This window comes from Telopea speciosissima, chromosome 2, assembly GCF_018873765.1.
Source record: "Telopea speciosissima isolate NSW1024214 ecotype Mountain lineage chromosome 2, Tspe_v1, whole genome shotgun sequence".
Taxonomy (NCBI): domain Eukaryota; kingdom Viridiplantae; phylum Streptophyta; class Magnoliopsida; order Proteales; family Proteaceae; genus Telopea; species Telopea speciosissima.
Genome location: NC_057917.1, coordinates 64,879,696 through 64,905,330, shown reverse-complemented (window position 1 = coordinate 64,905,330; position 25,635 = coordinate 64,879,696). Strand labels below are relative to the sequence as shown.

General features: G+C 38.3%; 3 protein-coding genes across 9 annotated transcripts in view; 1 reads left to right on the top strand and 2 right to left on the bottom strand.

Moving 5' to 3' along the window:
• Positions 1-1,914: 1,914 nt before the first annotated feature.
• LOC122652658 (16.9 kDa class I heat shock protein 1-like) lies at positions 1,915-16,228 on the bottom strand. The gene is made up of 3 exons (XM_043846464.1): positions 16,214-16,228; positions 4,480-4,730; positions 1,915-2,200 (listed from the first exon to the last, which is right to left on the bottom strand). The coding sequence occupies exons 2-3, from the start codon at positions 4,727-4,729 to the stop codon at positions 1,962-1,964; spliced, it is 489 nt and encodes a 162-aa protein (XP_043702399.1). The 5' UTR covers position 4,730; positions 16,214-16,228; the 3' UTR covers positions 1,915-1,961.
• Positions 6,127-8,917, top strand: LOC122652652 (E3 ubiquitin-protein ligase CCNB1IP1 homolog). 6 transcript variants are annotated; one of them, XM_043846453.1, is made up of 8 exons: positions 6,129-6,354; positions 6,472-6,544; positions 6,937-6,982; positions 7,063-7,093; positions 7,304-7,559; positions 7,706-7,869; positions 8,098-8,425; positions 8,604-8,917. In XM_043846453.1, exons 1-8 carry the CDS (start codon positions 6,285-6,287, stop codon positions 8,608-8,610), a joined length of 975 nt encoding a protein of 324 aa, XP_043702388.1. In that variant the 5' UTR covers positions 6,129-6,284; the 3' UTR covers positions 8,611-8,917. The 6 variants fall into 6 exon arrangements, with proteins under 6 accessions (XP_043702393.1, XP_043702389.1, XP_043702388.1 ...); XM_043846457.1 differs by having other exon boundaries at positions 6,130-6,354; positions 8,146-8,425; XM_043846455.1 differs by having other exon boundaries at positions 6,133-6,354; positions 8,116-8,425.
• The window catches only part of LOC122652653 (NADH kinase), a 27,933-nt gene continuing 14,569 nt past the window's right edge, over positions 12,272-25,635 (bottom strand). Inside the window, exons 2-6 of one of the 2 annotated variants that reach the window (XM_043846460.1) lie at positions 22,536-22,655; positions 13,253-13,498; positions 13,066-13,146; positions 12,737-12,888; positions 12,272-12,641 (exon numbers count right to left, since the gene is read on the bottom strand). In XM_043846460.1, the coding sequence (XP_043702395.1) occupies positions 12,275-12,641; positions 12,737-12,888; positions 13,066-13,146; positions 13,253-13,498; positions 22,536-22,628 (939 nt within the window). In that variant the 5' untranslated portion in view covers positions 22,629-22,655 and the 3' untranslated portion in view covers positions 12,272-12,274. Of the gene's footprint in view, positions 12,642-12,736; positions 12,889-13,065; positions 13,147-13,252; positions 13,499-22,535; positions 22,675-25,635 lie in introns of those variants that run through there. The other variant, XM_043846459.1, reaches the window with a different exon arrangement.

Genomic DNA, 25,635 nt, shown 5'->3' with positions numbered 1-25,635 from the left:
CCCCATGAGTGACATCTTTTCTCAATTTCCACTATAAATGTTTCGAAAAGTTGGAGCCTGTGCGTGTGTAACGTCCTGGCTGGCATTTGCGGCTAAGGACTCATATTCGGTGATGATTTTGTTCACATCATTTGTGTTTTTACGGATTTCATTATATCCTCCTCACATGATAATAGTGGGGCTAGACATCAGTGCCTGTTCGCATAGTCTTTGCATTAACGTGGGCCTAATGAAAGCGCACGTAAGGGCATTTACATGGATGAAATTTTTTTATATCATAAGAGATGAGATGATAATTTTGTACATGTATGTGTGTGGGTGCAAGGGTTACGTGATCAAACAATGTTCTTTTTCTCTAATCAATGAGATTCATACTAACATTTCTTACAATACCCTTGTACAAAACCAGTCTCCTTTTTTCCAACTATAATCATAATCTCTCTTTCTCATTTTTCTGTTTTGGAGAAAGTTTTCATACACAGTCGTGTAAACCGTGTATGTGAAAGAGTCTCTCACAAAAAGTTGGAAAAGTCATAAATCCTCACCCATTAATTAATGTCTTGAAGCTCCTACCCTCTCACATACACGGTTTACACGATCGTGTATGAAAACTTTTCCCTTCTTTTTTTTTCTCATCCGACGGTGAAAGTAATGACTATACACAAACACCACCATGTTCAAAAGCTAACTTCATATCTATGAAGCCATGATACGTTTCTATTCAATAATTTTCATAACTACCACGTGAAAATTTGGATGAGACTCAAATTTTGTGGATGGTAGATTCTAAGGTTCCTTGCTTGCCACGTTTCAGTTTAAATAGATATTGCCAAAGAAAAAAAAAAAAAAACTACTAAAATAATCCATAGGAGGGTAAATAATTAAATTTGAAACTAAGATTTGACACATAGTCAATCTAAATTCCTTGGACATCCTACTATAAAAAATTAACACATCATTCTTTTACATGGCACAACTAAGTGTGTAGATCATGACAGATTGTGTAGTCTACAAAGACTACAACAAAATCTCTTACCTTTAGTTTTTCAACCAAAACAAAAAATCCTTACTCACAACTTCATATCAAATAATATGTCATTAGAAAGATTTAAAGAATTTGAAAAATCCAAAGAACGTAAACTTAATTAGAGCTCAATAGAAATTATTGAAAAGTCAAACCCATAGATCATGTGTCGTGCAGATCCAGTATAGTCCTTTTTTCGTTCCACAAGGGTCAACATCAAATAAACGTTCATTCTTTTTCTGTCAAACAAAGATATATTTCTAAGCTCTCAGTAACTAACCACACAATTGTTGGGCGCACTGGGGCGCTGGAGAGGATCCAGGCCCTCTTTTAATTTCACATTGTGTGATTCTCAAAAGTTCTTTAAGTTATGGGAATAAAAGGGTTTTCAAAAATAATTTGAAAGTAACATATTTATTATGTCATTATGAAAACTGTCATTTTCACCCACATATTTCGAGTACACATGTTATTTACGTTCATTGAAAAAAAATTGGAAAAAATTATGTGTAAAACTAAAAGGCTAAAAAATAAGATTACAAATTATTTGACACCTTAAAAGGTGTCAATAAAAAAATCATTTTTAAGTGTAGTTTGGGTACATTCCACTTGTTCAAATTGGCTAGTTATATTCTACTTGCTCGAAAGAAAAATAATAAGAGAGAAAAGTTTTGTATATTTATACAAAAGTATTTTATAGGGGAGTTTTAGTTATTATAGGTGTACCATGTAGGGTAGATATTGAAAATTTTCCATGACAATAAAAATAAACAAGGCAAAATTTCACATCATATCATACTTAACTATTATGAAACCTCTTATTGAGTTTTGTTTATTTTTTATTTTTTTAATTTAAGTCATAGAAGAGAAGGCAAATCATTTACCCTCTTATAGTGATTCATGTGTGTATAGATAATGTAATGCTAGGGAAATTCCTTCAGTCCATGTGAGACTTTCCCTTTTGATGGCGTATAGGAACAGTAATGGTGAGGATACCATCTGTGACGTCCGTGTGTATATCGTCTGAATTAGCATCATCTGTGATGGGGATTTGCTTCCAGAACTGCCTATACGACCAATGCACCTCACCATTTTGCTTCTCTGATTTCTTCTCCTCGCCTTTGATCCTTAGAAATCCATCCTCAACTTCAACCTTTACGTCCTCTTTCTTCAAACCTGTTGACAATAGCAATAAAGACTACAAGAATAATATAAAATAAATAAAGATATACACGACATAGTTATAGTTAAAGTTAAAGATATGTATAATGATGTCGTGACTAGTGTATAAAACGACAAATTGCACAAAGGCGGGGTAGTGAATTCTCAATAACAATTGGATTGCAACAAGGTTCAGCTTTTAGTCCATATTTGTTTACACTAATCATGGATGAGTTGGCTAGAGAGATTCAAGGTCAGCTTCTTTGGTGTATGTTTTTTGCAGACGATACTGTTTTGGTCAATAAAATAAATGTCGTGATTAATGCAAAGTTAGATTCATGGAGATAAGCCTTGGAATCAAAAGGTTTTAGGATAAGTAGAACAAAAACAGAGTATATATTGTGCAATTTTAGTAACAATAGGACTGAAAGAGAGGTGGTGAAAAATGACGATAGAGAGTTACCACAAAATGATAACTTTAGGTACCTAAGTTCAATCATGAATAAAGAAGGAGAAATAGAAGAGAATATTATACAAAGAAGGGGAAATGGTTTCTGTGGGGGAGTACGGGCCCCGGGCCCAAACACAGAGGGGTACGAAATGATCGCCCTACCCCCATGAGAGGCAGACATGCCTGTCTTGTAGATGCTTCCGTGCGCGTTACCATTGGTCCCCCATGCACACATAGGGGCCACACTCCCCCATAGAAAACTCTTCCCCAACAAAAAATTAGAATATGATGGATGAAATGGATGAGTGCATTTGGAGTGTTGTGTGCTCGACGTATCCCTTTGAAACTCAAAGAAAATTTGATCGACAATGAAGCATGAGGCTAAATGTTGTGTAGTAAAGAAAAAACACTTAAACAAACTTAATGTGGCTGAAATGAGGATGTTGTGGCCACGTGGTGGATAAGTAGTAAAACTTAAAGAGATAAAATAAAGAATGAACAACTTAAAACAAACCTGGGAGTAGCCCATATTCATGATAAGTTTCAAGAAATTGGTCTGAATTTTGAGGTGGCTTGGACATGTGCATTGGAGGCCTTTGAATGTTTTAGTATGGAGTGATAATTTCAATTTGAAGATGCTAAAAGAGCTAGAGATAAACCTAAGATAACCATAGGAGAAATGGTGATGAAATACATGTATAACTTAGGACTTGAATCTTGTATGACTTTGAATAGAGTTCATCGGAAAAAAAAAAAAAAAAAAAAGATCCATGTAACATACCATTTAGTTGGAATAAGGCAGAGTTGAGTTGAGATAATGATATAAGAAAATTCAAATCACCCTAAAAATAGAAAATAAAAATCTTTCAATCCCCCAACCCCCAAAAAAAAAATAAATTAGAAAGAGGGATTTTTCCCTTCTTTTGTTTTGGGCGCAAGCTCCACGCAACCTGACAGCCTATCTTTTCCCCCATTTTTTAGTTTGGTAAGACCATACTTGGAAAACCAGATTTTTTGACTCGACTAAATTTTTTTTTTTTTTTTTTTTATAAAACCTAGTGACTCGGATAAATCAAACTTGGTCAGGACAAGTCATGTTTATAACTTTAGATATATTAAAAATAAAAATATTTAATAACATCAGTTTAAACTTTAAAAGTTTAAACATCTTTAGAAAGTATCATTGATGAATGGAGAGATAATCATAATAATTACAATTGCACTCGTCTATGAAGGAATATAAATCAAATGACCTTTCATAACCCGTTTAAGTAAGGAATTTAGCTCGTCTCCAGGGAGGTGTGCACCCAGGGTGCTACTAGGGGGCATCCAACAGTTCAACTGTGCCACACACATCTCAGTGCATACCTAGGGATGTGTGCAACACAGCCCAACGACTGGCAACGCCCTGGGTGTTCCCTGCTCCCTGGAGATGATCCTCATCCTTAAGGAAGAGGAATCACGACCATTCACAAGCCCCTTGCATTGTACTGATTAATTTCAACTGAAAAGGATTATTAACGAAATGACCGCTATGCTCCCACAAAACTCTGCATTTTCATAAGGCGTGGTGGCGGTCATTTCAACCTGTGTCTGAGCGGAGGGACAGCGTACCGCATGTGCCCAGAGGGCTCTCTTTCCCTTAAAACATATGCAGTGAGAGATCTATCTTGGAGGAAATTTTCCTCTTTTACCTAACTAACCGTAACAATAAATGAACATCCATGCCATAGGTTTGGTTGACTACTTGACCATGCCACAGGCTCATGGTTGGCTGTAGAATAATACCATGCTTGAACGAAACATTGGAAAAGAACAATTAGGAAAGCAAAGGAAGCCATACCGGGAATTTCCAGAGTATAAACATAAGCTTCCGGTGTCTCCTTGCAGTTTGATACGATCTCAGATCGATCTGAGATCTGGGTCGCATGCTGGTTCATATACATGCGACCTGTACGATCGCCTTCATATTGAGGCCTGAACGGATACTCGAAAGACGCCCATGGTTTTCCTCCCGAAGGAAAAAAAGAAGCCGCAGAAGCGCAGAAGCCCATTGCGACGATGAGAAACACCCACAAGGTCATCGCCTTCATCTCCAGTGAAGTGGACGAAGAGTCTCGCGTCTCTGATCAACGATCCAGTCCAGAGAAAGAAAGAAAGAAACCCAGAACGACAGCCGCGTCGTTAGAGAGACTTGAAGTTAAAGGGGAGAGAGAGTCACAGAACAGCTTTTTCAGTGGACTTCAGAACCACTTTCACTATTCGTTAGTGCCGTCCACGCGGGGCATAGAGTTAAACGATTAGTCTGATTAACCTTTATCCAATTCCAAGTTTCCAACCTCCACAGAGTTTGTCCACTTGGCTTTGACTTTGAAGCTGTAAACTGCCTACGTGTCAGTTAAATTCAAAGTAAAGGGTTATGTGATCATTTCATAGGTGCTACGTATTCATTGTATTTATTCGGCAACTAGGACAGCCTGGCACGTGGATAATTAATTACTGTTCTGGTATGGTACACGTGGCATTACCAAGTTGACTGAGTGAAGAAGCCGAATTTGTGGGGCCGTGTCCACGAGTCACACGATGGCACAATATATAAACTTCCCCGCTTCTCTTCATTTGATTTGATTTTTGATCGGTCGAGAACGCGGAAGGGAGTGTCAGAGTGAAGGAGACGCAGAGAGAAGAGATTTCACTTTTCAGAGCCGGTTTCTAGGGTTCCGTTCATTTTCCAGCCACTTCGGATAGTTTTGCTCTGAGTTTTGTAACAGAGGATCTCGATATTCAAGTTAATCTGGTGGATTTTCGATCTCTGAAGGTAGGAAGTAAGATTATCAGAGTTGCGAGCATTCTGCTTCTATTTTCGCTGTCTCAAAAATTTCTTATGGATTTGTTTTTGTCTTCGGAGATTTTCCACAATTTTTGGTTGATTCTTTCTGGATCTTCTCTTTTCTGGTTCTTCCTTGAACTTCATTGTGAAAAAGTGCTGCTCAAATAGAGTTCAAACAAATATTCTCCAAATCTAAGCATATTCCAGTAATTCTATTTGTTGCATTTCCACTCGAAGCTTTTTGGTTGAAAGTTCCTTTTCTGAAGCTGATTTCCAAATCGTTTATTGTAACTTGTAATAGATAATTCGGATTCTATTTCAGAGTCCCCCTGTATATTTCCAATCACAAGCTATTTCTCTCTCTATCTCTCCTTCTATTTATTTTTGTTGCTGTTGTTTTCCTAGATAAAATCTAAACCGAGAACTCTAGCTTCAACGGTATATATTGTTAATCTATAAAGTTTCTGTGCTTTTTTCGCTTCAAAAGAATCTTTAAGTTCTGTATAATTGCATTCGTTTTTTGGATAAATAATCGCTTCATCGTTTCAGCTATTTGATGTTTACGCTATCGATCTTGATGTACGAGACGCATGTGGTCTGATGTGCTGATTTCACGCTCTTTTTTTTTTTTTTTTTCTTTCTGTAATTCAAGTGTAGGCAGATTCTAGAGTTTTTCTGTGCAGTAGGCCTTTTTTCTGTGTCTATGCCACTGGAATCCAAACAGTGGAACGACAAGGAAGACCAAGATGGACCATTTTTTATTGGAGAGTGTGCTGCGTTTGGTTCCTACATTGTGAAGATTGTTTCTGAAGGCTAAAATGAGGTGCAATGCATGCTGGCGTGAACTGGAAGGGCGTGCGATAACAACCACCTGCGGTCACCTCTTGTGTATCCACTCTGATATACCTAAATTAGTCCGTCATTTGCAGAGTTAAAGCATTTCTTTGTACGTAATGAGGAAATATGTACTCTTTCAAAGGGATTCTTTAATTAAGGAGAATAAAGGTACTGAAGATGCAAGCAAGATCCTCAGCAATGATGCAGCATGCCCCATTTGTGATCAAGTGCTCTCTAAAAGGTACTTGGATCCTAATTTTTGCACTTGAAAGGTATGGAATAAAGCAATGAATTGACCAGAGTTATGTTCTTAAATATTGAAAAAATGATATATGTTGATGCATTTATGCGGTGCTAGTAGCTGTCAATCAAACAGTAATTGTAAATCAGTACCATTGCACCGGTGGCTTAATTTAAGTTTCTTCCAACAGGCAGTTCGTGAAGTTCTATGATTAACATAACAATTATACAAACGAATCTTCATATATAGATAACTTATGTTTTGGCTGTTTAATTGCTGATGGGAGTGCCTCTGTTGCTATCTACAGTACCGCAATCTTTTTTGCCTTTTTTATTTATATGAAAACATGAGGTTTGCTTGTTATTTAACTTATGCCATGGTTTTTGAATCAGTCTTATGAAGCCTGTGGAAATCAATCCAAATGATGAATGGACAAATGTAAGAAGGCACACCTCCAATTCCATTGAGCTTCTCCCTTTCTTTCAAACTGTATTCTGACTTCATAATTTCTGATCCAGATGGCCATGGCTGGACTATCTCCACAGATCTGTATCCTTTGTTTTTGCAACTATGTTGGTTCTAATATTTTTTCCCGTCCTAAACTCCCAGTCAGAGAACAGCTATAATTATTTATATATGGGGGTAGTAATCACAAGTTCCTTCCTCTAGTGTGAGTGACAACACTAAATCGGTTTGGGTGGAGAGAAGATTCTGCAGATGTACATACTGGACCATGTATCTTCCTGAACCATAGCAAAGTGATGAAGAGTGCATACCGAAGTGTAATGTTCTTCATTGGGCAGAAGGAACTGGAGATGCAATACAAGATGAACAAAATAGTAGCACAGTGTCGGCAGAAATGCGAGACCATGCAAGAAAAGTTCACTGAAAAACTGGAGCAGGTACATACAGCATACCAAAAAATGGCCAAAAGTTGCCAAATGATGGAGCAGCAGATTGAGAGTTTATCCAAGGATAAGCAAGAACTCCAAGAAAAGTTTTCCGAGAAATCCAGGTTAATCCATCTGGTTCCTACTCTTCCCCTTCCCCCCCCCCCCCTCTCTCTCTCTCTCTCTCTCTCTTTCACCCAGGGGTGCAGGTTGCTGGGTGTTTACTTTGATTGAAAATTCTAATGCTGTTAAAATTATTCTCTAATTTCAGACAGAAGAGAAAACTTGATGAGATGTATGACCAGTTAAGAAGTGAGTATGAGTCATTAAAACGATCAGCAATCCAACCTGCCAGCAATTTCTATCCTAGAGCCGAACCTGACCTATTCGCAAGTCCAGCTAATATGATGGATAACAGAGATCCCCTCAGACAAGGTAATCTCCTTCTCTTCTAATGCTTGAAAATGATTCCAATCTTATTCTGTGTCACGGGTAGAAAGAACATTCACTCGTACTTCTGTTGTATACACCAATTTTTCATGCTCCTTGGGGAAAGTTTTTATATCTTTGGGTCCTAGATCCCCTTGTGACAGAGTGTAATAAACCCTTATGATACTGAGTGTAGTAACTCCCTCTCTCTTTATATGCTCCAAAAAATACCAGTTGATTTATTTGTTGCAGATCGACCGGTTTTCACTCCTGAAACTCCAGGGCCCAGAGAGGATGTGTGGCCTCAGGCAAGACAGAAGAACTCCAACTCTGGTAATTTTGATGTTTGTGGTAGCCCTCCAGCAAAACAACCATCGACTTACCGTGAAGCTGGCAATAGAAGGCCTGGTGGTCGCCCTCTTTTTGGGGCTGGGGTTGGGGCTGGGTCAGGGGCAGGGGCAGGGACTGGAGGTAGTAACCCTTCCATGACTTTACGAAATCTCATTCTCTCACCAATGAAGCGACCTCAGCTCTCTCGTAGCAGTCGTCCTCAAATGTTCACGTAAGACATCTCGATTCCTTTGTTAAGCATATTTTGTTATTCTGTCTGTAAATCTACATTAAGCAGATCTTTTGGTAGTGTAATTATACAATCTTGGAGTATCATTACCATTTGCTAATCCAATTCAATTTTTCTGTCAGACAACCCCTGAATATCTAGGCTTCTTTCGTGGTGTCAGGTTCTAGGCTGGAACTTGGAGAATCATTGATCGTTGCTGGATTTATCTTCCATTCTTTGTTACCATGAACAAGAGTTCAACTTACAAACAGTCATGAATTCTGCCTCACCAATTTTGCTTCTCGTGAAAGGCTGCTTAAGGAAGAGCTTCAGAAGGCTATTGCTAGAGTTTCTTCAGGGCAGTGTTTAGGTATTGTGTAAGTAAATTTACAGTTTCAAAGTAGTCATTTGTGGAGGAACATTATGGCCTTATGGGGAACTGGGAACAACATCAACATGAGATAATTTGGAACAGATGGTTCCAGGTTTTACAAAAAAAGGGTTATAAAAGCAGGATTGCTTTTCGATAGCTGCGTAGACCTTAAAGACCGAAACCAAAAACCTGTTTAATTCAAGGTTAGAAACGAAACCAAATTAATTGTCAAGTTTTGATTGCTAGCTGTTCTTCACTATTTCCAGTTTAAGTTTCAATCTCGATACTTGCACAGATAAGAAGCTGGATGATTAACGATTTGTCCAAATAAAATTAATGCTAAAGGAAAACAATCGTTAGGTTTTGATAAGAAACAGCATAATCGCACAAAACTTCAAAGGGCCAGTACATGTACACCCCTTAGATGTGTGAATTTGACCTCGAAAATTTGGTCTAATGAATAAATTGGACTAACCTGTAGAGCATTGGCTGATGTTTCTGAAAAGGTATTTGTATCTTGAAATTCCACCCGAGTAAAATATTACAGTTCTTAGAAGTTGCGTTGGCAAATTAGAACTTCTGACCTTATTGGATGGAATTCTGCCAATATGAGTGATTCAAAAATTCTTCAAAGATCTTCTCTACATCAACGAAAACTGGCAGCATGCCCAGCCCTCCCTCGTAAAGCTTTTATTGGATGGTTTTGTTTTCTATTCCTTCTTCTATAGAGCAAGAAACTTATATGCCCACAGCATTACAAAATGGGTATTGAATTAACTTTCATTGGGATCTCATATGCAGTATAAAGCAGTTTTTGCCGAGTGAGGCTTAATAAATTCTCCCTTACAGGGTTTGCATAAAAAAAAATAATTTTAATATGGATAGAGTTCTCTGTGGGCCAATGGTACGTGTGCAAAAACATCAACAACGTGATCATTTATTTTTCATGGGGATGGGGCGATCATTTCGCCACCCTTTATGTTTTTGACACAATTCCCATGTAATATCCACACCGATTCATGTTCATTACTTCATTTTTATGGGAGGGGTTTCCTACGCCACTAGTTAGGGGGAGGGGGAATTTTCCACACCATATCAATGACAACATGGGGAACAGTATCATCTATAGAAGATCCAGTTGGTCAAGAGCGTACATAATAAAAGCGAGAGCGTATGATACATCGGCTACGCATGACTGATGCTTCAGCCCTTCGTCCACTAGGAGATAGAAATCATATTACACAGTACACATCCTCTCTCCATACCTCATCCGACGGCTGTGTACATATCAATCCTGGACAGAGCCTTTTGCCTATTTTAATTGGACTTGTAACTAAACTTGACCTTAGTAGTCAAAAGAAAGGCATTTAATTGGATTGAAACCAAACACACAGCACACAACACACAACACAACCAACACCAAACCCAACCCCCCCACACCCCCCCCCCCCTCCCCGCGGGGATCAGTAATTAGCATTCTTGCCCATGTTAATATTATCAACTAAGTTACTTAAGCGTACTGCTCTAGACTCTATCGAAGTTTATTCTCCCTCTCGATCTCAAACAGATGTAAATCTTTCTATTATTTAATCTAGTTTTTTTTCTTTTCATCAGAAAAAACAAAAAACCCCTAAGGTAGAGATAAGGTCTCTACACTAAAAAGTAGAAGGGACAGTCTTCGTGGAAAAGTCTCAATAGACGTGGGGAGCGCAAGGGCCATGCGCGTACAGCAGCTAATGAGACCACGGACTGTGACATCTTTTGGGGTGGGATTTCCACCATTTATAGGGGCGGGGCAATCATTTCTTCTCCACTAAGTCTGGACTTGGCTTGCCCCCAGAGAACATTTCCCTTATCGGGAAGCAGTTTTCTGTCTGGAAGTGTGACCAACACCAGCACTCCCACGTGTCTATCTCTCTCCTCCTCAAAACAAGGAGGCATAGACATAGTTCGAGAACTCACGAAATCCCAAGACGAGACTGCCTACGAGTCTCAAAATATCAATATCTCGACGAGATCTCGGTTTGACATAGGAAAATGCCCATCTGATCTTGCTGGAAATTCTTGGTATACAGACACCTATCTATGCCAAGAACCAAGACAGACAAGACACTTATTTATGCCTAATAGCATTTTTCATTTACTTAAGATATTATTCATAAATAAGCAAATACCCTCTATTTGAATCCAATAAAAATAGTTAAAAAATCAAATTTCAAAAGAAAAAAAAGTAAACCCCCTAGTTCAAGAACAAAAACTGAATTTTCGGTGGTAGGTGCAATTTTCAACTTTCTAATATCGGGGTTTTTCTCATATCTAAAAATTTCATAAATCTTATTATAGTAAAACATTGATAAAAACCAAAAGTACAGTAAAATATTTATTTGTTTTGATGTCCAAAAAACTATTTTCATTTAGAAGCGATTTTGACGGTATTACGCATACAGAATAAAGTTTGACCGATACATAACTCTTTCAATATAAATCAGATTTAAGCAATCTGATTTATATTGAAGGAGATATGTACCGATCAAACTTAATTCGCTGTGCACGAATGCTGTCAAAATTGCTCTAAATGAAAATATATTTTTGGATATCAAAACAAATGAATATTTTACCGCACTTTTGATTTTTAGCAATGTTTTACCACATTAAGATTTATGAAATTTTTATATTTGAGAAAAACCCCAGCATTAGAAAATTGAAAATTACACCTAACGCCAAAAATCCAGTTTTTGTTCTTGAATTGGGGGGTTGGCTTGTTTTCCTTTTGGAATTTGATTTTTTAACTATTTTTATTGGATTCAAATAGGGGAATATTTGCTTATTTATTAATAATATCTTAAGTAAATGAAAAACATTTACTTAAATAATATTATGCATAAATAAGTGTGTTTGTCCTGTGTTTGTCCTAGTTTCTAATATAAGTGTCTGTCTTGCTTTCACACTAACTGAAACTTCAATTTGGACTTTGTTTTAGCAAAATTTGATAGTGTCATTGTATTTAAATGGCCTAAAATAAACTGAATACCAAGTTTCAGACCCAAATTAGGTCTAAAACCCACCGAGATGAGGCTTCGAGTCGAGAAAAAAAAAAGTGCACAAACTCAGCAAGATCTCGCCGAGATCTCAACTCGACTCGATTTTTCAGGAGTCCGAGTTGACACCGAGACCCGAGTTTTCGAACCTTGGGCATAGGTGTCTTTTCATATGGGGAGGAGAGAGACATACTGATGGGCGTCCGACAGAGTTCTTTTTCCCTTATCAATATCATTCAAATGTACCATTGCCCCTTTCCTAGGCTTCTGCAACCCCATTCCGGGTTTTGCTAAAGGCTGGATCAGACTTGGATGTGATTGTAACCATGGACGATAAAATAAAGTCAACCCTTGTATATATGCCAGTTGATCAAAATTTCAACTGTACATTTACAATTTCCTTTCTAAACTGCTCATGATTTTACTATATCTTTAAATAACTTACTTTGATATCAGGTGAGAGGGCAAGAAAACTTTTAAGATTGGAGCCTTCGAAGATATTTCAATGGTATCTCCATGTTGAATAGAATGAGATAGATGAGAACCATCAACATATATCATACCTTCTTTACTGTACCAGTTTGTATCCATGGATTGATCAGATTTAATAAACCCATGCATCTTAGACTTAGCTGCTCCAGGTGAAATGGGTTCCCTTACCATAAACTGGAGTTCCTGACTTGAAATGGGCATTGTAAATCCTCCTCCTGAGAACATTGCAGCCGTAGACCCAGCAGCAGTGCAGACTCTGAGCCCACTTGATCGACAATTCACAAGAGGGTAGCATAACCGGCCATCACCTTTGATTCTGAAAACAGAACAGAGTTCCAGTTTATAACAGATAATCAATCACCAAATGCCACCTCCGTGGGAGGAATATTGATCTTCTGGTAGCCTTTTTACCTAAATGAGAACCAAGAAACTGTGGCTGGACATGGATGTGCAATAAGAACATCATTGAGAGCATAGGTTGACAGCAATTGACTGTTTACACGTATCGATATCCTTGTTAATTTACAAGGAACCCTGTAACCCTCGAGGATGTCATCCAACACCTGAAGGAAATCCCAAATTAAAAAGATTAAACCAAAATATTCCCAAACATGACAAACTGTCTCCATTGTATACCAACAATCTGTAGGTATTTACTTTTTGAAGCATATACCTAGTGAGATCAACACCCCCCCCCCCTCTCCGCCCTTTTCTGTGAATTTAATAGATTGCGGCCTTACTTGTTCAAAGTTTTCGGCAGTTGCTGCACAAAGATAGCCAGTGCTCCTGGTGGCGTCAAACTCATCACTGAACTCTTTCACCTATAACAAATATAGACCGTAGGATATATGAACGCGAGCAAGATAAACCAAGTTATATCTTGAATGAAGGGAAGAGATGAAAAGCTTAGCCAGGGAACACACTAACCTCATTGACTTGTGTGGGGTCAGAGTTCACTCCTAGAACTGGAACCGAGTCATCCATGAAGTGACTTGCCTGCAAAAGAGTGCCATCACCACCAATAGTGACAACCAGATCCACATTGCGGATAGGTTGCACTAGATCACTCCGCAAAATAGGCTCCCAGTCAACCGCCTTTCGCCGCAAAATATCTTGACAAAATTTGACTGCATCCATGTGAACCTTACACCTGTTCTCCAAGTAACCTAGAATCTGCAATGTCCTCAACAGAGATTAAATTACAAATCAAAATACTATTGACTCAAATAGTAGGGTAATGTAGTAGAAAAAAGATTGTGGGATATTGAAAAGATCTTCCAGAAGGTTGGGGGCACATCACAGGTAGAAGAACAATCCTCATTTCCATGAATAAAATAAATTTAGAAGCCAACAATTTATATCTACTTACTTTATGGAGAATGACATAGAATCTACAATCACGTACGTCATTTTCTTGAGAGAAAAAAAAAACAGCCAATCTAAATCTAAAGTTTCAAATTAATTCCATAATTTACACAAATGACAAGCTTTATCTATTGCTGTTCTCCGGGGGGAAAAAATAGATTCATCTAGATGTCAATAACTAATTTCTAGAAGAAAAAAAAATTCATTATTTTCTATTAAATCAAGCAGAAATGATAATATTACGTAAAGTTGAAAAGCCAATATCCATCACCAAATTTTTTTCTCAAACAAGATTCAAGTTAAATGGGTTTGGCTCACAGCTCACTGCTAAATATTAGGATGCAGCTACAAGGATCCACCACCTACTGGAAATGTATTTATGGATGCATGATGCTTAAAGATAACATTCAATATTTTCTTGTATCTATTTCCTCATTGCGAAAAATAAATAACCTGCTTCATTCTCAGTAAAAAGGAAAAAATTATTTACAGCTCTATAACGGAATAGAGGCATATGCTAGATAAGCTGCATGACACCTTTTTACTTCTTGATTTCTTTTCTCTTTGTAACACAAGACACATCAATCTGTTGGCACCGGACAATACCAGCAGCTCCTCCAACAAAGCCATCTTTCGTTACCCTTGTTCATATCATTCTATGCATGGCTATGTCCTTGGGAGGAAATACTTCAATTTAATTCCCTGTTTCACACTTCTCATTCCCACCCCTTGGCAAATTCTCCAGCTCTTCTTCAGCTATGGATTATTGGTTTGGATCAGGTTCTTTCTTCTTGCTAGTTTTTCGCTTTGCTGCTCAGCTCAAGGATCGAGATCTTGGTTTCAGACCTGGTTTCGGTCAGGCCCGAAACCGAGACGTGCAGGATCTTGTTTCGAGGTTTCAACACTGGGCTTCGTCGAAACAAGTTGGAGATTTCGATCAGTTGATTCAGTTTCGATCAAGATTTAGTTCCATGGCTCTGCTACTTGGTTCAACACTGGGCTTCGTTTCAGCCAGGCCCGAAACCGAGACAACTCAGAGATTTCGATCAGTTTTGACCAAGATTTAGTTCCATGGCTCTGCTACTTGGGCCAGCCAGTGCGTTCTCAAATTCAAATCCTACACTAAAATTAGCCACATAACCCGAGGCTGGATTTTGATTTGCCAACGAAACGAACCCCCGAATAGATCTTGGGGTAGCACCATACTCATTCAGGGATATCTTCATAGGGAAGGGCAAGTGTGGCAATGGACTAAGAGCCGAGTTCTCCTCGGTAAGCGATCCACACAAAAAATGAGGGGCCTGGTTGCATAAAGGATCCTTCTCCACTGCTTTTGCAGTAACCTGACAATGAAGAACGTTACCATCTGCACCGCAATATGCAACCAAACCCGCTGATGGTGACACTTGAACACTCCATATTGAAAATGATGAACAGTAATAACCGTGCAATCCCTGCTGTTGTGTCCCAACAGAAGGTTTTCTGGTCACCGGAACATCATACCCAGCTCTTAACAAACTGTGAATCCGTGGTGTCCCATCATCTAGGATAAATGACAGATTTTGGATCTGACAGCCAATCCAGGCTGCATACAACACATCGTACATAACTCAGGTCCCATAGAGGATGGCATGGATCACAAATGTCCTAAAATTTTAGGCCTTCATGTCGAGCTGTGACTTTAACATTTGCACTCTCTGGGTCAATTCCATTGGGCGCCCAAGCAAGTGCGCTCTCAGAGGGACAGAATCTGCACTAAAGCAAAGCAAAGGCCTTGTATCTTCAGATGAACGTCTTGCAGAGAATTTCAACAAAGCAACTGCTCCATCATGGCATCCAGCTAGAATTAAATCACGTGAGGATGATGATGACCATTCCATTGTTAGATAAATACTCTGTGTCCTCAAACTTCAACTTTGAGCACCTTAAGACCGGCTCCAGTGTCACAAAATAAGGATCAGTAGCCTCCTTATAACAAGAGGAATATAGAACTTTGATTGTACTCACAGAAGGAACCTCCCAACACTTTGCCATGTGGGCCAAACATAACACAAGCCTAGGCAAAGCAATATCTTTTGGAAGACAAGTAGTAGTAACTTCCAAGGACCCATCATTTGGCACATTTTGACTTGATGCTGCAAGATACTTCCTAGAGCTATTGTTTGTTTGTAAAACCACAACAGAAGATTCTTTATCTTCGTTGTGGTTAGACAAAGATTGGCAAACACCATCAGAATCACTCCTAAACCTAGCTTTGACTCTCGTTCTTTTCTGCTGCAGGGTTGTTTTGGCATCTATTTAGAAGCTGACAATTGCTGGCTGAAGCACTCTTGGGGTCCCGTCACAAACACAGAATCTGTATCACATCTTTGTAGTATAGCCTGTTCAATAGTATGCATGCCAACCCCACTACTAGCAAGAAACTGATCTAAATCTCCTGGAATTTCAACAGCAAGTGCTGGAACAAACTGGCTACTTCTGTTTATGTCGCCTGATTCTTCTATTGCCTTCTTCTTTCTTGGTCACCCTCATGGCTTCTTCATTGAGTTGATTCTTCCAAGACCTTTTTCTTTTCTAGGTCTCCCTCTTTGCCTCTTCAATGGATTTGATTCTTCTAGAAGATCTTCCTTTTGGCTCATTCTGAGGTGGCAAGCCCCCCACTTTTACATCAACATTTAAGAGGCACCAAATCTAAATGAGACCTCTGCTGGCCAGCGGAGCACCTATCTTGTGATACAAAGATTCAGGAGCATAGTTGTCACGGCGGCGGCTAGGCACCTTGTTGGTGTCGCCTTGGTTTTTTATCCTCCTCGACCACCTTGTGTTGCCTAGCCGCCTTGACAACTATGTTCAGGAGGATGCGCAGCAACAGAAAGGTACTCACAAGAAATATTACAGTCAGAACTCTGACAAACTCTTGGACACCAATCCAATGCCCAAACAGGCCTTCCCATGTACAAAACAAAATCTTTGTTGCAAGGAGATGTGGACTGAAAAGATCTAGAATCTCTGGATATACTGGCCATCTTGGGGACAGTCACAGCGGAAATTGAGGAGAGTGTATCCCATTAATGGCCTTTTTTTCCCATGGGGGGTTCCAGTTTCACAACTAAACCTAATGATTCTTGGCTTGTAATAATAACATTTCCATTCCCTTAAGAAAGTGATTGCAGCAGTCAAATGTTAGATCTCAAACACACCCAAAGCTTCTTCACCCACCTCCACAAAGCTTTGAAATCATGTCAATAGCTCTAAGAATAATTAAACATTGATCTACTGTAAAACCTATCAACCCTTGCCCCTCCCTACCTGTAGATTTTGTCTTCATCTTTATTCCCCTTCAATTCCTCTTCAATCCCACACTTGATGTCTTTTCATTCCCCTTCTTATAAAGTAATTTTCCAGCAGTTAAAAAGTCTACTTCCATTTCCTGGAGACTGCTTGGAAAAGAGAGACTTACCAAAGATTTGACCGGACCAGTAATTGTAGATGAGTTATCTCTAAGAAATCCTTTAGAATGGTGGTATTTCATCAATGAAGTTAGGGATAGAGGAAGAACAACTCTTGCAAGAACCCTGTAAACTCTGACATCCTTCTAAATGATCAATACACAAAAGAATGGAAACAAGTATCAGACAAAACCACGATTGAAAAATGGAGTTGATGTGAATATTATCTAGTTCACATCATTTTAGAGTTTCAACCGAAAGGCATTGATTCACCTATCTTGCCTCACTTCTCCATTCAGGTACTAAAGTTGACACCGGAATGTTAATTAATATCAAACAGATAACAATCCATGAATCACACAAATAATATAGGTCCTCTCTTTTCCAGACATGCAACAATTCCTAGAAATAAGACCCGTACCATAAATCTCACTTGCCATTTATGTACAATATATATGTTTCTCAATCAATTATAGAGGGATTTTCCTTTTTCTTTTTCTTGTTGATGACATGATTTTGCTCTGCAATAATGAAGAGGGGGTGGATTCCAATTTAGAATTATGGAAAGATGTTTTTGGATAAAAAAATTCTTAGGTTTCTTAGGTTGAGTTGGAACAAAAACAGAATATATGGAACCAACTTGAGTATAAAATATCCGTAAGAGAAGAAATGAGGAATAATTAGTATTGATGGTCAAAAGACACCTGAATGTCATTTCTGTCGTCTTGGTCTGGTAATCAAGAGATAGGCTGAGATTTCAAAGGGGTGTTTCCCATTATTAGATCAAGGTGCGCAAAGTAGATAGATCCTTCTGGAGTGTTGTGTTACTAATGAAGAAAAGTATATAACAATGGCTCCATGACCAGCCATGCTGTATGGACCAAATTGTTGGGAAATAAGAAAGGTAACTATAAAACAAGCAGAGGTGAGAAGAAGATGTTGAGATGGATGACCGTGGAAAGCCGATTAGATGGTTATTTCATGTGCATGGAAAACAAATGACAGCATGAGTGTGGAGAAATGACATGGTATAAGTTGAAGGCTCTTACTGTAAATGGAGAAGGGTAAAAAGGGGATTTGCCATGTCAGTGGAACCTGATGAATACTGATATGGTCTTAGATACAGCAGATTGATATAACAGGATTTTTATAACCAACCTCATATTGACAAAATATGGCTTACTGGAGTTATAGGTATGTTGGAGCTTAGGCCATCCCAATGTTTATCTATTTTAAATTGGTTGATTAACCAAATGACTGAAATGCACAATACAAATGAAGATCTTCCTGCGCTAAAACTTAAGGCACAAACTATACATTTTTTTTGGGCGAACTGCAAAAAAATACGCCAGGGAAAACTAAGAAAGGAAATTGCTTCCAGCATTAGTGCTCTTTTTTGTTTTCTTAACCAAGCTCAAAGAAATCAGAGTCAAACATTTACAATAAATAGTACTCCATCAAGGGAATAAAATCATTAAAAGAGTTCTTAAAGAAAGCAGGATGGACTAAAGATTGAAACAATCTGATTGCTTAAAAACACTAAAATTCATTTCATTCCCAAAATATTCCTCATCCTAATTTTAAAGAACTAACTGCAATTATGGTTGTTCCTTGAGTTCATCAATTTAGGAGACCAATTGAAGAGCTCTCCATGTAAAAATTGTTCATTCTTCACATTTATCCAATAATTCCACCTAACATGAACGACATTTGATTCATCAACACCTTGCATCTGGTCAAAAACATGCCCCACAGTTTCTATTTTCTCAACATAATACCCAACCTTAGAAAGCCAAACAGCAACTAATTCGGTTAGTTTCAACATTCAACTGCAAGCTAAGTGACTAAAACAAGATTGAGCTGCAAACTGCACGATCATGTTTTGCAGAAACAATAAGTAAATCGATCCAATAACAAGACCTAAGAAAGTTGTCTGGATTGTTTTTCTGTGATTGGTAACAAAAATATAGACAAAATATTTATTAAAAAGAAGAATTGTTATGAAACGGACAGGCAAAGTACTACATCTAAAAAAATAATTTCCCTGCTAAGCCAGAACCAACAATGCTAAATGAACTTTAATGGAAGAATATGGTCGTAGGCAGTTGTTGGTTGGTCTTTTGGGACCTACAAGTTGCTAATTTAGGGGAACGGTAGGGTAAATTAGATGCGGGGTAACAAGTAATTAGCTAAAAGGGTCAATTTGAAGAGATGAAAATGATTATACCTTAGGAGACTGTGTGATCTCCAGCTGGTGAATAGTTGCTGCTTTTGTCACTTTAAGGTGGACACGGGTGATTGCAATATGAGGTACGGAATGGTTAGGATCTTTCTGTACCACTAACAAAAAGAAAATTTGGGGACCGGGGACAAGTAATAAAAGAATTATTTTGAAAGCTTCTGATTATGGATAATGGCTTTAAACAGACAGGTTCAGACCATAGCAGGTTGGAAGAACAATAAATAGAACAAAAGAAAGAGAGAAGGATATAAGTTCCACATGAATCCACCTGTGGAAGCTCTAAAATAAACAAGCAACAGCATGAGAGTTGTAGATTCGCTATCTATGCAGCCAATATATAAACTTCGATCGAACACCCAATCTTGGACTCGGAGTAATTTAGCTATCCTGACCTTTGACATTGGTAACTCCTATGTGTATCCTCTATCCTGAACCCCACGCATCATTGAGTTCCTTCCCTTTAAAACAGAACATAAAATTTTGCAAAACCTGAGATCAGGTAACTGATAAATCCAAGGAAGAACAAGATTGAGAGAGATAAAAAAAGCTATGACCTAGAATCACCACTAGACCTGCGGGAAGGGCATCACCACCAATCCCCACCTATTGCTTCATCCCAGTAAGGCTGAGCTGCATCACCACAGTCCTCCTACATGTTCTTAGCTGCCATATCAACTGGCAGAACCTGATTACTAGAGAAGAACCCTTTCACGTTAAAAGTCTATGCAGTCCTTTTGATGCATAATTCCAACAAGAAAAGAAAATGGGCCTATTCATTTTGGGTTTGGTTTAGTTTATTGGGTCTAGCATAAAGGATACACATAGGAGTACCAATGTCATGTGACCAGACACAACCTATCAAAATCATACCTAAGTCAAAATACATAGTACATAGTTCTTCCTATCATCTTGGTTCACCTGCTATTGCAGTCATGTGAAGCTTCCGATAGACAGAGGATCAAACATTGGCATGACTCTACCACCGATTCTTCTCAAAAGCATGCTTTTAGTGGCACACGCATCAATCACAAGTGTTGGACGCTATTATTTGAAGTACAAAAGCTTATTACTTGATGTTCATTTGGAGCACACCAGGCTCCATGAAAAGCTATTTGTTCCTACAAAGAGTTGCCCCTGGGAAGTTTTGTGAGATAGCAAGTTGGTAGGCAGAGAATTGGGTAGAAATCCACGTAAAGAGGTTGAAAGTATTAATCATATGTTCATACCTCTTGCCATCATCAGTTTCTCCAAGAGCATGTAGGTCTAACAATATCTCCAATTTAGTGTCTACTGAATGAGACCAAGGCACTCAAGGGAAACATCTTCACGTAGACACCAATGGGTTTTCAATTTTTCATTGTAATGGGCCCCTTTAATGGGGCTAAAATAAGGGATTTACTTCATTAGTTTAGCTAGAATCCTTATTTGGGTCAGTTTCCTTTATTATTTCAAATTATGTTACCTTATTAGTTCAGGATTGGTTTAAGCTTTTCTTTTTTTGAGTTTGAGTATGTTTATGAGTCTTCTATATAAGTTTGTAAGGAGGTCCAGCATAGTACACGAATTTGAGTAATATATTTGGCTTGTTGCTTTAGGTTCTGTGGTGATTAAAAATGCTCCCTATTGAGATTATTCCGTAGGCTACCTGGTGGTGACTCCGAGAACCCTTAGTGGGGATTCCAAAGTTGAGGTACTGGTGGTGATTCCAACCTTGCAGATCAGTCGTGATTTCTCATATCTTTTCTACATTTTCTTTTATTTCTTTTATTTCTACTCTATTTCAGTTTCTATTCGCAAAAAACCCACATTCCCCATTGAATTCTAGATTTCTAGTTTCCTACTTCAACTTGGATTTCTCCAGCTCTTGTTTTATAATGATCTCTGAATTCTGATTTCAGTTCTCTGTTTTGCTATTAGTTCTGAATCTTGTGACGGTCTCAAAATCTGAACTTTTCAATCAAATTCTGAAATTCTACTATAACTAGGATTCATACAATTTCAGATTTCTGGTTATGTTTTGTAAATTCTGTTATTTTTCAATTAGTTATTAGAGCCTTAGTTGATCTTTGTTTAGAACCCCAATATTGACCATCGATTCTACAGTTTTTGTTTTGTCCTTCCTCAGGTAGGATTACTCCACAAGTGTGAATCTGACCATCAGATTTTGAATTTTTATCACACTTTGCAGAGATATTCAACGCTAAAATCAAACCCTTTGCCTTGATTAAGGGCCAAATCAGACCTATTTGTATTCTGTTAGTAGTTTTCTTTTCAAATCTGGTTTGTCTTTTTTTTTTTCCTTTTCTTTTCTTCTGCGATCCTGTTGTAAGCTAATCTCCCACAGGATTTCACTGGTTCGGGATTAGCACTGCATTACATAGACAGCACACGGGTTTGCTCTTTTTCTGCTTACCAGTTCTGATAGAAACCTCAGATCATAAGGCCTAAAGAAATCTCACTATCTAGGATACCATATCCCACAGCAACACCTAGATTCTGTAATAATTATTTGTATATAGCATTCAGAGTAAGATTATACGTCAACATCTAAAAACAAGGAACACACACAGTGAACTCATCAAGAAGGGCAAAAGAAAAGAAATGGATGTAATCAACTGTTGCATTCGCAATGCTTGGAAAACTCATTTGCCCAGAAAAGGGAAACTTGGGCTAACGCAACGGAACAAACAGTTAAAATTTTATAAGTACACATTATTTGGAATTGCTAAACGGTAAGCACATCTAATTGAATCATTTAGCGGTGGTGATTGATCAATTAACTCAGTTAGGGCCGGGCAAGTTCGGTAAGCCTTTCCCTTCCCTGCTTCAAAACGAGCTGAAAAACTACAGTCATTCATGAGTTATGATTAGTAAAAACTCTTCCGCTTGTGACAGTCAACGCAAACAGGTTGGAGAAGGGAGTGTGGGTTGTCACTCGTTCGTCCATTATTCGTTATCAATTCCCTTGTTATTTGATGTTTCCATGTTCTGAAAATATCTCCCAGTACAATTCATCGAGAATAAAACACTAATCATCCAGAGAAGGACCGATTAAGAAAGAACTCCAATCTATCTTAAAATAAAAAACAAAACACACAAGACATTTAACACATTGGAAGCCGAATCGGCGATTATGGCGAAAGAATGATAATACTTGAGGATTTCTAACGCGTGAGACGCCGTCCGAACAACTGGGTCGATAGGCGTTCCCGGGCTTCAGCAACACAAGCAATCGTCGCCTGGACATTTCCTCCCTCCCTCTCTCTCTCTCTCTCTCTCTCTCTCTCTCTCTCTGTACTTCGGCGACCCAGTGAAGGCTGTTGATAAACACTCCCTCTGCTTCGGCAACAGTGGAGGCTAGTTCCTATCCTTTATTTCGTTCCCTCCTTGATGTTTCCCCGTCTCTCTGTTCTTCCACTTTGGTACTTCCGTTCCAAATTCCTAACCAGGTTGGGTTGGTTTGGCACAGGCAGGGTTTAAAATCCGGAATCGGTGACTACCAATTCCCGATTCAGATTCGATCGGAGTCGATTAACCCTAGAATCTGCCTGCAACGGTAGAAAATCGGGGGAAACTCAAAATGCATTGATATATGATTCTTTGATTTTTTTAATAGTTTTCTCATAAATTATATATATATATAATTTATTTGGTATAGGGTATCTGATCCATTGTAAGGCTTCATTTAAAGGCTTGTAGTTTATGACAAGTCTGGGCGTCCCTCTTTCTATTTCAGCGTTTTTATTAACGTAGAAAGCAGTACAGCTCCAAGGTGACTTGCTTTTATTGATTAAATTTTTATCAAGAAGGTCTTGGATTTCCCTTTTACATATATATATATATATATATATTTTATTAATTTATATATATTTATTGTATTAAAAAATAAGATAAAACATGGTTGATCTTGATCAGGTTTGACACCTATTTTGCAAAAAGAAGAGTCGACTGAGAAAACCCGGTTTTCCAACCATGCACCAACATGATGGTATTATTTATTTCAAGAGAGGTTTGCAGTAATTTTACACGTTTCTAAGTCTTGGCATAGGAGCCACATGATCAAGCATCGGTTTTTTTTTTTTATCGGGAGGCCCTATGGCTATGTGTGGATGCCAATAAAATTTAAACAATAAAAAATAAAGAGACAAAAATCATGATGATATACAATTGATTTATTTGTCTATCTTTCTCTTCGAATTTAAATTATTTTGATGTTTTTTTCTTGACATCCAAACATAGCCTTAGAGCGCCGAACTCAGTACCACTTATCTGAAGTGTTATTCTTTCAGATCCACATCCTCTACTTCCATTACTTGTAATTCCATCTTACTTCCAAGCCCTATGAGAGTGCCAACTGGCCTAACTCATATCCAACGGTTGACATCAGTCAAATTCATAAATTTTTGAATTTCACCCATGTCATGATTGAACCACCTTAAACCCCCCCCCCACTCAAATCGAATCATCCTTACTCAAACCAAACTCAACCCAACCTACCCTTAAACCAAACTAGGGTCTAAACAATTCAAACAAAAATCTCCAAATAGATTTGGCTCGTTCTTTCTCTTCCTCTTCCCAAAAACGCAGAGCAGAGAAGAAGCCCATAACCACATAAGCTTTCAGGAAAAGACTAATGGAGGTTCTAAACTAAAGCTTTTCGGATTTGCAGAGAAGCAGAGGGTGTAGAAGAGAAGATTCAACTAAATTCTGGAGAGAGAAAGGCGATTCAATGGGGATTTTACCACAGAAGCTTGTAGGAATAGTATGAGATATAGATGGAGAGAAGAGAGTGGATTAAGAGCAAGAAAAAGGAGAAATCCAATTTCCTTTCCTCTTTGCATTTTCCTACTCCTGTGTAAGGTTCTCTTTGGGACTTTGAAATTCAGAAGTGAAGAACTTTGATGGATTGCGGGGTTGAAAGATTTCACTAGTTAAACAGAGAAAATGTTGTAAAACAGAGAATCCATTAACAAGTTCTACTTTTTTTTTTCTTTCTTTTTATCTCTTCTCTAGTTACAACTTTTGAATACTTCTCTGCTTTCACTGCTCATGTCATTGGAGGGTCATATGATGAATAAATGTCTGGATCTCTCTATGGAGTTGAGTTGGTCCCCAGTCCTTACTCTTTATAACATGATGTGACCTCAACAATGGTGATTATTCGACTTTTCTGGGGCCAAAACCGAAAGTATATTAGGGTGGAGCAACAAGTCAAAAAAGTATTTCATCGTTCTAATCAGATTTCCAGAGATTCATAGCCTCTATACACTGTAGCCTGGATTTTTTATTAGTACAAAAGAATTAAATTTGATCAAATTGCAAATAGTTCAGCATCTCTTCACTTCCAGTATCTTGACCCTGTGAAATTAAAAAAGAAGATGCAACTCGTTTTAGGGCTTTTCAATCGAAATGAAATGGGGATTTCTGAATAGAAGATGAGTTTAGTTTGATAGCATTTTTGGGAAGAAGAAGAGAAGAACGATGGATAGATGGATGAAGCTCTAGGGCTTCTCGTTCGAAACAAAGAACGATGGATGGTAACAGATGGTGAGGCAATTTAGAGTTTTAGGGCAACTCAGAGTTTTAGGTCGTCCAGTTCCTTCCGCCCCACTTCCCTCTTACGGTCTCGGTGATTTCAACTCGTTTTAGGGCTTCTCTTGCTCTGCTCTGCTCTGCGTTTTTGGGAAGAAGAAGAGAAAAACGAAGGAGATATTTGGGGATTTTTGTTTGAAACGATCCAAACCCTAATGCTTGGTTTAAGGGTGGGTTGGGTTCGGTTTGAGGAAGGCCCTTTGAACCGATTTGAGTGGCGGTTTAAGATGGTTCAATCATGACATGGACGAAATTCAAAAAAATTGAATTTGACTGATGTCAACCGTTGGATACAAGTCAGTCCAGATGACGCTCTCATAGGGCTTGGAAATAGGATGGAAGTACAAGTGATGGAAGTAGAGGATGTGAATCCTATTCTTTGCCCATTTAACCCTTGGGTTTGAAAATTACATTTTGAAGATTTTGAACCAAAGGAGTAAGTTAGTTGGGACGAAAATTTGCTGCTACACTAGTAGCGGGAATGTTCCTACTACAAGGCCGGCAGCCAAGGAAATGAGATCTAAAATGGTATTTTAGAAAATACTAAAACCTAGGATGGTATTTGTGAACCCAAAGAGGAAGTGAATTATTTCATGGGTAATTTACACATACCACCCTTGAGGTTTGACGAAAGGATGATTTTACCCCCCCGGTTTTGGAAA

What these genes read in the sequence shown, in the direction of transcription:
- LOC122652658 (XM_043846464.1), bottom strand. Translation starts at nt 4,729, where the DNA reads ATGAAGGCGATGACCTTGTGGGTGTTTCTCATCGTCGCAATGGGCTTC. An exon ending in TTATACTCTGGAAATTCCCG is followed by an intron (nt 2,201 to 4,479) that starts GTATGGCTTCCT and finishes TATTGTCAACAG; the next exon opens with GTTTGAAGAAAGAGGACGTA.
- LOC122652652 (XM_043846453.1), top strand. Translation starts at nt 6,285, where the DNA reads ATGAGGTGCAATGCATGCTGGCGTGAACTGGAAGGGCGTGCGATAACA. An exon ending in TGGACTATCTCCACAGATCT is followed by an intron (nt 7,094 to 7,303) that starts GTATCCTTTGTT and finishes ACCATAGCAAAG; the next exon opens with TGATGAAGAGTGCATACCGA. An exon ending in CAGAGATCCCCTCAGACAAG is followed by an intron (nt 7,870 to 8,097) that starts GTAATCTCCTTC and finishes AAAAAATACCAG; the next exon opens with TTGATTTATTTGTTGCAGAT.